Source organism: Thermobia domestica, chromosome 14, assembly GCF_964235325.1.
Source record: "Thermobia domestica chromosome 14, izTheDome1.hap1.1, whole genome shotgun sequence".
NCBI lineage: Eukaryota > Metazoa > Arthropoda > Insecta > Zygentoma > Lepismatidae > Thermobia > Thermobia domestica.
This window is the reverse complement of record NC_137467.1, coordinates 27688278-27702017: the sequence shown is the minus strand read 5'-3', so window position 1 is coordinate 27702017 and position 13740 is coordinate 27688278. Positions and strand designations below refer to the sequence as shown.

At 35.5% G+C, this 13740-nt stretch overlaps 1 protein-coding gene across 3 annotated transcripts in view; it reads right to left on the bottom strand.

Moving 5' to 3' along the window:
* Nucleotides 1-13740, bottom strand: part of Btk (tyrosine-protein kinase Btk29A) — a 950018-nt gene that overhangs the window by 933192 nt on the left and 3086 nt on the right. For all 3 annotated transcript variants that reach the window (XM_081737808.1, XM_081737807.1, XM_081737809.1), the window contains exon 2: nucleotides 8232-8407. In XM_081737808.1, the coding sequence (XP_081593934.1) occupies nucleotides 8232-8381 (150 nt within the window). In that variant the 5' untranslated portion in view covers nucleotides 8382-8407. The remainder of the gene's footprint in view (nucleotides 1-8231; nucleotides 8408-13740) is intronic.

Below are 13740 nucleotides of genomic sequence, written 5' to 3'. Positions count from 1 at the left end.
TCTCCTGTAAGCATTGAGCAAAATAGATTTCTACGTCAACGACCTTAATGAAAATTTAAAGTCCAATAACTCGACTTCTAAGGTTATGAAAGAAGGTGAATTAGATCTGTGAAGAAGTTGATTACATGTAGAAAGCAAAAGAATTTACCTTTCAATTGGAAATTTCGGTGTGTAATAATTACTTACTGGTGAAACTGGTCCTTGTTTGTATAACGTGTGTTCATCAATATTGTCATGGCATTTTTAACTAAAATCTTGCGTAAAGAATAACTATATTATACAATATTGATTTTGGATGGTGAATTAGGCTGTGAGCAAGGTTGGCTGGTTTAAACCAGCTGTTTTTGAAAAAAAAAAAAAAAAAAAAAAAAAACCTCCAAAAAAAATCGAAAAATGCTTTAAATCGTGTGAACTTCATGGTGACTTTTCCACATATCAAACCATCCGCATTACGTTTATCTACTTTTCACCTTTTAATCAAGGAGTCCCGTGTTCAATTCTCGGTCTTACCACCACCCACCTTTCAAGTGTAAACCAAGTAGCGATTCGAGTTGTCCCTTTAAGCGAAAGTCTTCTCCGTGATAACCTTGGTATTTCATACGGATGTTAAGCCTAAACATACGAAATGAAACCAAATTATATATTTTTACTTGAATGAATGCCTGTTGTTTTATAAAGAAGCCAAGGTTCCTTAAATATATTTATAGAAATTGGCAAAATTTATCAACTGCCTACGTAGCTTCCAACATCAACTTGGATTTCATTTGGTTTAAATTTTATTGAATGATATCTACATACCAAATTTGTAATTTAATACCTCAGCTTTAGCGTATTGATTATGATACGTTGACCTTACTATTTTACATACAAATACATTTAAAGTAATAACAAGATTTTCCGAATGGCTAAGGCGCGAGTTTCCCGATTTATATATAATTCTACTTGTGTAACTGTTTATCTTTTTGTCCTTCTGAAATGACTTGGCAATTATATTAACAAGTAGGTCTATGTAAAGATCAGTACAACGTATTTTTATCAGGAGTCCTTCATGAGTGAGTCGGCAATCGCATTTGTGAGCAATTAGTCCTGGTTTCGTGTCCAAATGGACAATTTCTCTTGGATATATGTCGAGAAGCGGTTTGGATTCCGCTTTAAGCTTATGTGACCCTTTCCAGCATAACCTTGTTGTTGCATAATAACACCAAGGCGAAACAAACTAATTTCTGTCCATATATAATATAAATACATAGAGTAAATTATTTAAACAAACAAAAAAAAAAAACGGTTTAAACAAAAAAAAACGGGTTTTTTGGTTTTTCAATAAAAAACATGTTTTTTGCCAACCCTGGCTGTCAGCATTGTGTGAACAAGATATGAGGAAAAAAAGTATTATACTAAAAGTGAAAGATGCAATCTTCAACTCTCAGCTGAAGCTTATCTTTCTACATCTTAGTGTACGGCGCACGTTGATTTTTGATGTCAAGGGTGAAAGTTTGATTGTGCGAGCGAACAATCGACTAACAGTTACAATGGAGTTTGTGTGTAAATGCAAAAGCTTTCCTAACAACAATGACCAGAGATCAACATCGTGTCCGTAGGGTTTTCTCGAGGTACTCCCGTTTCCTCCCACATCATCATTCCACCAATCCTATCATCATTTACTTGCCTTAATCATCTGTTTCCCTTAGGCTAAAGGGCACAATCGTGGGACGTTAAACTTAAATATTTCATTTCATTTCACTTCAAGACACTATAGGATGCATATTATATATATAAGCCAGAAAAATAATTCTCTTACTTTTAGCATCCAGTAGAAGTAAAATCCCGCATACAGTTTCGGAACATTCTTGCTTTCATGCTTCAAGCACCAAAAGAAAACATGCTGGTACTTAAATGACATAATGTACGAATTTCTCTCCTTATAGTCTTGTGAACCACGTGGAGCCGGAAGAACTTTTTTGTTACAAATATTCGAAAGAGAAGAAAACATTACTAATACTTTTTAAGTTTATTCCATTTCAATCAGCGAAGAATAGATAAGGAGAGGATGAGTGAATTTACGTAGCAAAAATTTTCTTATGCTGCGCCGAGGATGGAGCGAAGAATCCTCCAAAACTGTACGCAGGAGGTTGCTTTCGCCGAATGCTTCGGGTAGAAAAATTCTCTTCATAATTTAAACATGATCGGCTTTATTTTTAGCGTGTATTATGCTTTTTTCTATTTTATTTCCCACACGCCCAGATTTTCTCTCGCAATTTTGTTTTGTACCTAATTTCTTTCCTTTTTTGAAGGCAAGCATATAATGAATTGGTAAATATTAACCGTATTTCATTTACTCGTCTTTTATATGACTATATTGTACAGCCAAAAGCACTCAATTTAAGCATTTGCTGAATAAAGTAGTTACACACGGTTTTAAGAGCTGCCTCTTATATCTTCAGCGCAGTATGAAACAATACAGTGCAGATGTTCTCAGGAAAAGCGAAAACAAATGTACATAGCCTAGTTTATTGTAGTTAATTTCTGTACTGAAGCACTTGCTGAAAATTGTCTGCACTTGGCCTCACGCATCCAAAGGAGTGTCAAAGAGTCACTATAATACACACGAACATACAGAAAAACTCATAATCACTTTCCTCACTTACGCCTCTTTTTGTTTACTACAACATCACAAATGCATACGCCTTGTAAAATGTCCCTTTATACTAATACATAGTTGTAAAAAACTGAGAGAGCTGGAAACTAATTTTCTATGACAACTTGCTTGTTCAATCACTTTTTGCACAATTTCCAACTTTCACAAGTACTTTCTACAACTACAATAATTTTCTACGAAAACGTTACTGTTTAATCACTTTTTGCACAATTTTCAGCTTTCACGAGTTCGTACTACAGATTAACATAAAGGGACATTTTAAAACTCGTATGGATGTGTGACGTTTTAGCGAATACAATTTTCAGTGAAAAGTATCAATTTTCAGTGAACGACTCCATTCTTATCTGGACGAACGTTGCAAACATTTTCCCAGCCGACTTCTGTCTCTCTGCCTTCTTGGGGCGAGGAGAACCTGAGTGCCGCCACTCCATTGGCTGTTGTTTCTTTTTCACGATCGTAGTGGTACAACCATGTTTTGTCCATGATTATTATTTGTGGCAGAAATTGATCGGCATTGCGGTTAAAATGGGAAACAACTTCCCTTGATGACCTCACTCTTTCATGCTTTTGATCTCATGACAGATTTTTGAAAACCCACTTTGCAAAGAGTTTGCGCATGCCAAAGTGATTATGAATTATGCTAACGACGCTTTCTCGAGAAAATGCTCACAACCTCCTCTTATGTTTTGCCGAGATTCTGCGATTTACAAGAATAATGTCATGAATTTCATCCACGATTTCCAGGACAATTACAATCTTGGTCTTCCTGCAAGTGAAGCATCATCTGTTGAGAAATCGCCTCGTTTAAACTGTGCCACCCACTTCACCAATGCATATGACTAAGGAGAGTCCCGTAGTGTTAAACTGATTTCCTCATGAATTTGCAGCTCAGATTTTGATGTTCGTGAAATTCGTTGCTTGGGTAGGGTTGGTTTCTACTAATCTGTAGAAATCTATTTCCCTGACCTTTGGCAGGAAATTCCTTGACTTTCATGACAGGTGTCGGATGATGTTGACATAAGGAATAAAGGTGAATATTTATATATGAGAACATTTATTCTACAGAGACAAATAATAATCAATTGCTCATACGTACATTCCTCTTACCACCCTGGGGGCGCGGTGGCTCAGTGGTAGAACGTTCACCTCTGGTGCTTGGGGTCCCGGGTTCGATCCCAGCCCCCGCCAAGTGAACTTTGTGGTGGACAAACACCGTGCTCGTGGGTTTTCTCGGGGTTCTCCCGTTTCCTCCCACTTTATTCATTCCACCATTTCACTCATCTCACATCATCACCGTCTCCTTTAGCCTAACCGGCATAACCGTGGGACGTAAAACTCAAAGATTTCATTTCATTTTCCTCTTACCACCCATAAAAATCTGAGCAACGTTCCATACTATGATCATTAAGGGTTGGCTAAGCTGAAATTGGTGTATAATTAATGTTAAGAAAAATATATTTTATAAAATTGTCCTGACTTTCCCTGGTTTCCAGTGTTTTTCCCTGAGATATCCCAGACTTCCCTGATCATTAGGAACCCTGTTAGGCACAAATGATCACTTTAGGACCCTCAAAAACCGTAAAAATTTAATTATTAATATGAAAATTTGTATATACAAAAATATGTTCTTTATAACTGTACAATTTCATCATTTTACCTGCACTACTGGATTGGGATAGTTTTCAGCAGTTTTTAGTACCAACATTTCGAGTCACGAATTCTCATTCACTCTTAACTAAAATTCCAATGAAATTGTAGAGGTTTACTATATAATTAAGTCTTCTTGTACATCGATAAACGATTCAACCTTACATTTTTTTATCATCACAAAATCTCAATAAATATTATTTTTTTTATTCTTGCTTCTTCTACATTGTATTATATGAAGCGCGTTCTCCTAATCAATTACTGCCCAACCTGAAATACTAATGAAGGTATCAGTAAACGTTGAAATCACAGTCAGTCTTTGAATTGAAAAACTGAATACTTACGGAGAAGGAAATTCATTTAATTTCTTAATATTATTCTTTGATTTTTGGAGTAAACTGATAAATGTGAAAAAGTGAGTAAAGACTACTGAACACTTAAACACAAATACTTCAGTAAATTTTGTCTGCTCTACAGCGAAAAAATATATCAAACTACATTATATTATATGTCCTGCACTGGTTCATATTAACTTTGGTATCCTAAATAATTTAAACTAGAAATCAAATCATTCAACAAAGCAACATTTATTTTCAAAATACTAACTGAGTAATAGTTTCGCCAACTCGCTGAACACATTGGCTTTATCAGCTTTAGAAACTGGTTCTGAACTTCTGTCAACTTTTGTTATGATTGGAGAGCTCTTTCGTGGCTAAGCGGTTAGCGTACGCGCCTTTGGCGTGGGAGACCCGGGTTCGATTCCCGGCGGGAGCTCATGTGGTTCTGATTCCACGTTAATCAGTAGGTCTACGTCTCATATAGCCTCGCTGCTGAACGGGACGTAAAACTCAAAATCAACTCAACATTTGTTATGATTGGCTGAGTACGTTCTGACCAGTCAATCAGCATTCAGAACCAGTTTCTGGGATCCTGTTATATTTATATGCAACTCCCTATTGGTTTCACAGTGTCTCATGAAGCTAATATATTCAGTTAGTTAGTGAAACAGTTACTATTTTTTAAAAATAAACGTTGCTATATTCAATGATTTGTATTTCTAGTAAAATATTTTATATATATACAGGGCGTAAAGAAAGGTTGTTTACAACGCTTGGGAGGTGATTCTACAGATAAAAACAAGTAAAAATATCTATGTAACACAATGTCCATCTCGGCCTCCTAACTGAGTTACGGACGTCCAAAAGGGTGGGAAAATGAACTTTGAAGACTAATTCTGGCAAAACGACAAGAGATAGAAGGGCAGTGTTAGGGGGCCCACACAGACTCTCAACATGGACTATCCAAAGATACTAAGATTAGATGTGTACAAGGCGAGCGCAAGGGATTCCACAAAGGATGCCCCACTTTGCCCTCATAACGTCCGCGGCATGCTTCGCATCCTTTGGTGAATCCCTTGCGTTCGCCTTGTACACATCTAATCTTAGTATCTTTGGATAGTCCATGTTGAGAGTCTGTGTGGGCCCCCTAACACCGCCCTTCTATCTCTTGTCGTTTTGCCAGAATTAGCCTGCAAAGTTCATTTTCCCACCCTTTTTGGACGTCCGTAATTCGGTTCGGAGGCCGAGATGGACATTGTGTTACATAGACATTTTTACTTGTTTTCATCTGTAGAATCACCTCCCAAGCGTTGTAAACAACCTTTCTTTACACCCTATATATATATATATATATATATATATATATATATATATATATATATATATATATATATATATATCAAGTGTTTACGACGCCCCCAAATGGAAAATTAAAACATATCTTTTATTTTCCGAATAAGCTTTAAAAAAATATAACGAAAAATAGTATTTAAAAAATCTTTTATAGAAACATTTATACTCTTTCTAGTTTAGCAGAAGTATTAATAAGCAACCGAGTAATCTATACACGTGAATTCTGTTTGTAAACTGTCGTTTGAAAATAATTTCACGCTGTCACTTGTCTTCAAATCTGCTCACTAGGTTGGAAAGTACACGAGACACAGGGTATATCATATATAAATATAACTACTTGATTACAACTATTTCCTTGGCCCATTGAAAATTTCAGCAAATAAAAAAATATATTTACGCTTACTAAAGTTTAAGTTAGCATTTGTAATCATGAGTCAATTTAGTTCCTTAAGTACTTATTTATAATATGGGATTATTCGTGTGTCACATAATAATTAACAGGATCTACTTGTGTAGGTGCTATAGTTTTGGCGGGACATCATGAAAGAAGTTCATGATTTTGATGTGTGAATCTGACTATTTTAGGTATTTAAGCACAAAAATAAGTGAAACATTAGTGTTATTGCAGCTTAGTATACGAATTGGTTCATACTAAGATTAAGAAAATTCGTGATATGTGTATTACGATTAGTTGCTGTTTTTGCATTATGGCATCTAGTATGAGGAACTCGCTTATACGTCATTTGTCATTGGTGATGTTACAAGCAATTTTTAATTCCCGCATTTATTCAGAACACTGTGATAATGGTAATTTTATGTGTATCTATTTTTAACGTGGATATGTCCAGGATCAATTTTAACAGACGAAGAAATTAAATAACCATATTCACGAAGAAATATCAACTAAAAGCGCCGAATTCGTATTATTACTCTGTTCAAAATCCCTTGTCGTCGCGAATTCTGTCGAGGAACTTGAAGCTTAAATTATATAAAATGATCATGCCTGTTGTTCTGTATGGTTGCGAAACATGGTCGCTTACTTTGAGGGAAGAAGGTAAACTGAAAGTATTTGAGAACAAGATCCTGAGACGAATATTCGGGCCGAAGAGGAATGAGGGATACTTCATAACGAGGAATTACATAATTTATACGGTTTACCAAACATTGTTAGGGGACACCAAATCTAGGAGAGACAGGCGGGCAGGTCATGTAGCCAGAATGGAAGAAAATAGGAACTTTGAAAGTCTTAACTGGAAGACCAATCGGAAAACGAACATTAGGAAGACCTAGGCGCAGGTAAGAGGACAAGATTAAGATGGATCTCGCAGAAATAGGAATACAAAGTAGAAACTGGATCCAGTTGGTTAAGGATAGAAGTCAGTGGAGAGCTTTTGTGAACATGGCATTGAACCTCCGGGTTCCATACGCCACAGAGTTAGTGTTCTATGTTGAAATGCGCCATTTAAATGAGCCAGAGGCGTTTTGGTTATATTTTCGGATGAAATCACTGAAAGCAGAAGTAGGAAGAATTAACGATAGAATATTTATCTTTATTTGCATATTTATATATTGATTTATATAAGAAAATAAAGTAAATTGTTTACTTGCACGTCTCGTTTGTTTTTATTATGATTAATACTACTACATTACTCTAAATTTCGGTATCTATTCCGCTACATTTTACGAGGTACGAAAACATTCGACGAAAACGAAGACGTACAGGTTAATAATTTATTATATACTGTACATAGAAATGATTACGTCATGCTGGGTTACAGCCTTGTGCCTTGTTTATTTAGCGATTTTGAATTAGTTCCTTCGTTTCTTCCAATGCTTTTATTTCACTTTCTGTTTCCATTTTTGGTGACTTTCTTTTAGAAATGTAATCAAATCTTTACTGTTTCATATGTCATATTTCAAGTTTTAACTAACTTAGGGATTATACCAACAAAATGAAGTCTATCCACTGCGTGCAAAAGTTCAAGAACAGAGCGGTATCTACCGGTTTCCAGGGGCGTTTTGTAAACTTTCACAGACGATCGCACTACTTCATATATATATGTATTATTTATATTTCAATTATACGTGTATTATTTACTAGTAATTGTTTTAGACTACAATGGTTACCAAAACCACTAGAAACAAAAAGTTTACAATTTATTATTTCCAAATTATTGTTGGAATTTCAAGAAAGAAATGAAAGAAAAGCTAAATTTACATGTAACATTAGCACTTACCTCTCCGTCGTTGTCGTAGTAGGTCAGGAACTGTCGAGTTAATACAAACCATCTTTGTTTGTAATTAACAGGGGTAAATCGTTTTTTGTTTTGCGACCGTTTGATCATAAGTCCTTGTTTAATGATCTCGTCCCCACCAGAACCTGCCATTTTGTGTCTGGAGGGGAACCGCGCACCTGAAACACAAAAGAAAAATATGTTATGTGTATTATTCAGTAATTAACGTTATATAAAGCGTAACACTAAATGAATTCTATCACTCATCTTTGTATCTAAATAAAACGTAGTAATTTTTATACGATTTCGGTTCTCTCTGGCATTTTCCTTAGTAACACTTCCCTAGTTTGCATCAGTTTCCTTCTATAATCTAAAAATATGGAAGGATCAAATTAGAATACGTGTAGCTTAAAAAAAAAAAAAAAAAAACTTACGTATTATTTAACGTTTTACACACATGCTTATAATTGGGGCGACATACTACATCCTTGTTTGACTCCTCTTCCAATCTCCACACTATTGGTTTCTCCTTCATTCAAGCGCAACTTCACTCGTTGTCCTAGTACAGGTTGCGAAAGAGTCGTCCGTCTCTCCAGCTAACCCTGATTTCTTTAGTATGTTTAGAAGATTAGTCCAATTGACCCCACAAACAAAGAATATATATTCTTTGTCTGTGAATGACCCAATCGAAAACTGTTTTGCCAGTCGATGAAGCACAAATAGAACTCTTCCTTTACATCAAGGACTCATTCTCATATAATTCTCATCTGCTCTCTGGTGCCTCTTTCTTTCCGGAATCCAAATTGATCTTCCTCCAACATCTCTTCCATCTTACTTTTCAGTAGCCTGTTCAGTAAGCGTGCAATAATCTTTCCAGTAAGGGAAATAAGGCTAATGTTTCTGTGATCACCGCACTTCTTTGCTTGGTTTTCCTTAGGTAATGCAACCATCCTAACGAAGTTTCTTCTTATTATTATTGAATTATGCGTCCATTGATCCCTCAAGGGGTCGCGGTGGCTCACTGGTAGAGCGCTCACCTCTGGTGCATGGGGTCCCTGGTTCGATCCCAGCTCCTCATGTGTTCGTCCCAAATGGACCTTGTAAAAGACAAACACTGTATGTTTCTCAGGTCCTTCTGTTTCGTTCCACTTTCATCATTCCATTATCATCATGCATCTCAGCATTACAATTTTGGGACGTTTGATTTTTTTTTTTTTTTTTTTTAATGACCTTCTTAAGTAAGTTAATAGATATAACGCATGAACTAATTAACTGTTATCAAAAGTTCTCTTTTTATACTGTTTGTTTATGATTTCAGTCATAACGATATGTTATCTTTATCAGAACAAATAAGAAAGTCAGGCTTGTATTTACATACAACGATGGTACATATTAATACAATATGATTAGTTTCCTATGCCAGCTCCGCAACATTATATATACAGTGGAAGACTTCCAAAACACTCATGTTTGCTAAGCCACACAAACCACTAAATTCCGTATCATCTTACAGGCCCATACAATTAACTCCGACATTTAGTAAAATATTGAAACGCACCCTTGTCAAAAGACTTCACACTCACTTAACAGCGAAAAATTTGCTACCTTTACATCAAGCTGGTTTCCGACCAGGATATAGTTTTAACGATCAGTTACTTCGCCTCACCAACATGATCACTAATCATTACAATTCTTCCAAGCCTGCCTGTTTAGTTTTATTCGATCTCGAAAAGGCATTTGATAAAGTATGGCACATGGGACTCCTATTCAAGCTTCTGTCTTTCCGTCTTCTTATCACATACATCCGCTTCACCTATAATTTCCTCACAAACCGCCTGGCTTACATCTATATCAATGACAGTGTCTCTTATTCTATCTTTCTTCATAGCGGCGTTCCGCAAGGCTCTGCCTTCTCCCCACTTCTGTGTCTGCTTTATGTCGTCATGCCGTTCTTACCTCAAAATATTCAGTACGCTGATGACACGGCTTTCCTGGCGTTAGCAAAAACTCTCTCTCAAATAAACACTGCAATGAATGAAGCTATCCGTCGGTTTAACGACTGGTATCGGACGTGGCGCTTAACAATAAACGCAACCAAAATTCAGGCCATAGTCTTTATTCCACCAAAACGTCGATCACGAGTTCATCGAAACCCAGCTCGTCTTGCCCTTACCGTCAATGATGCTGCCACACAGCACTCAAAGACAGTGAAATACTTGGGTATAACATTTGATCACCATCTTACATGGCGTCCACACCTCGCTACCGTTGTAAGCAAAGCCAAAAATCGATTAAATTTACTTAAACGTCTCCATTCTTCTACGGTCATCAACACTTACATGGTCTTCCTCCGACCCGTTCTTACGTGTGGTTTCACCTCATGGATATCAGCAAGGGCAAACATTACGAAAAGCTGTTAATAATGGAACGACATGCTCTCCGCCTAGCCTACCGCATTAAATTACCAAGTCAAACCCGTGAACTGTACGACCACGTCACATTTCCTCACCTTCTTTACCATATCGAAGCTCTTCGTATTAAATATATCACTCAACACTATGACAGCGAACACGCTCTCTTTTTTGAAACCGTTTACAGCGACGCTCCCTACACTCAAAGTCATCGCCACACGCCTACACCTCTCTCACTGCTTTTCGCATTATCTAAATATACTGTACCTCCAGATCATCCGGACTATAACATCATTAGTATCCTCAGCACGTCACAAGTCCCGGCCCATATCTCACCTTCATATCATGCACAGTAAACCCACATAGTACTAACAGGTCCTTCTCACGTATTAAAAAAAAAAAAAAAAAAAAAAAACATATGGATGTTTAATAAAGTTAATTAAATGTCTCTGCCCAACGGAAGTTCCCTTTTCCCCCATAATAATGTAAAATCTCTTTCCCTAATAAAGGGTGTAGCCCTTGCAATGTGTGCTAGCTACACCATAGCTAGCTAACTTTCAAAAAAAAAAAAAAAAAAAAAACGCTGGTACTGCTATTGTAGCATTTTAATAGATAGATACTTAGAGTAACGTGAGTTACGAAAAACTTTTTATGTAATCTTCATCTAAACTATGATTTTAATTTCTAAATTAACTTCCATGTAATAATCCAGAAATATTGAACCAAAAGATGTATTTTTACTTATAACCCTATTTATACTCAAAATATCGACATTTCAAATATTGTAGCGTGAGTTACCCAGTTGTTGCGTTCAACCGACATAAGTTTCAGAACATTACATGTGATATTGCTTATTGTGAGATTGCTTACTTAATTATGAAATCACGATATATATATATATATATATATATATATATATATATATATATATATATATATATATATATATATATATATATATATATATATATATATATATATATATATATATATATCATTAAAAATTATATATGGATCATTAAAAATTAATGCTTTTATCATGTTAATATACATCTGAAAGCCAGAAAAAACAGCACGGAGAACTGTTTTAAGTGAAGAAGTCGACAAGCACCTAGGTAAAAAGATGTAACAGTTAGAAGATATCAATGGAATAAAAAAATTTTAAAAAATTACAAGCACGGTACTTGTTTTCGTTAATTCGTAAGACTCATGCCCTGTTTTGTGCAGAAAATGATGATCTGAAGATGGGTAAAAGCAAATTTAGTGAATTAAGACCTAAACATGTCAAACTTTCAAATAAATTGCTTCACAATGTATATCTATGCAAGTACAATTTATTTCTGCAGTGAATTCATTACATAATGCTACCACCATTTCTTAAATATAGTGAATCATTTCGGAACAACTTTTTGTGTGAAGTACCTTCTGATATGTGTTGGATGAGGCAGTCTGTGAATAGTACGGACAAACTAAAAACTGAGATACCAGCTCCGCTGAGGGAAATCTATGATAAATATGACGTGAAGTGCTTTGTGTGGAGAGAGAATTCAGAGAATATAAGAAAAGGAGAAGATTTGCGAACTAGAAGGGTACATGAATTCCTTTTGTGAACATTCTTACACGAAAAGAGAGCAAGCCAAAAGTTACCAAAGTGACCGCACTCTGACAACCTAACATTGCTCTTGTCCAGGTAGAAGTTTCCGAGAATTACACCTGCACTGTACAACAGGAAATACAAAGCTACCACTGAAAACAACAACAAGTCTCGCTATTCACATGTAGCATTTGCAACTAAAACAATCAGGTCCCATATGTAATAGATTCAGATAATTTGGATCATACAAAAAATATCATTGCAACATACACGTAAATAATTTTTGAAAGGATTCCAACTGATATACGAGAAGTCAGGGTGTGGTCAGATGGTCCTTCTTCACAATTTAAAAATAAGTTTATTGCTTCTAGGCTACCTGTACTTGAAGAGAAACATAAAATAAAAATTATTTAAAATTATCTACCTATTAAAATACTACAACAGCAATTAAAAGCGCGTGAGTTCCACCCTATAATTTTAGCTTTCAAATCTTTCATTTATGGTTATGTGTGATTTCACGTTTAACAGAGACAAATATTTTAAGTATTTGTACTTTAAATAGTCTAAATTAGTTAACTTTTTTCATAAAGTATCTTTTTCATAAAGTTTATGATATAAAATTATTGTTCAAAGCCTTTGTATTTTAATGCGCCTTCTCTAAAATAGAATTGTGGTTCCATCTTCCGAGTTCTTTTAAACTATATGTTAAGGACGTTTATATGTTTATGGTCAATCCTTTCGACAATGAGATCTCGGAAACTACAGGCTCTAGAAAGATGACGTTTTCACTGATCGATCGGAAATTTTGCGTAGATTGTCCAGTTCTAATATAATATTAAAAAAAAATGACCATTATTTCTTTATTACATTTTTTAAGGGTGCACTGGAAGCGTTGAAATTAAAAAAAAAAAAAATCTAAAGCATCATATCCTATGCATTATACATTCCAACACCACACTGCTGTATATTGGGGTTGTATATGTCTCAGACGTTTGTTTCATGGCCAAATAATAATGAAAAAGGAAGGATAACCATTTCTCGAAATCTTTATTTTTTGTGGGTTTTGCCCAATGAACACCATATATAACTGACATTATAATTAATTGTATATGTAATGTATTTACTTATTACATACTGCATGCAAGAAGAAAGAAAACACTGGTCATACATGAATTAGAAACTCCAACCGCAAGTAGGATCAAATCTTGCAAACGGTGCGAGATACTGAGAAAAATAATCGAAAAAATCTCCCCTTTATGATACCCCTTGTCGATTTTTTTTTTATTATTATTTTAATCAAGACGTCTTTCACTTGTGTCTGTAAAGGGACATATACATATGTTGTGAGGAATGAGAAGATTTATGCTCATATGCGAATGATGCGCTGTGTATAGAGCGCAGGTTCAGCCAGTTTTGCCATGGAAAGGGACCTGTTGATGCCATTGGATGATCACTAAAGAGACAAGTGCGGCTAGCAGTACTGACGAATAAAGATATCGTTGACAGC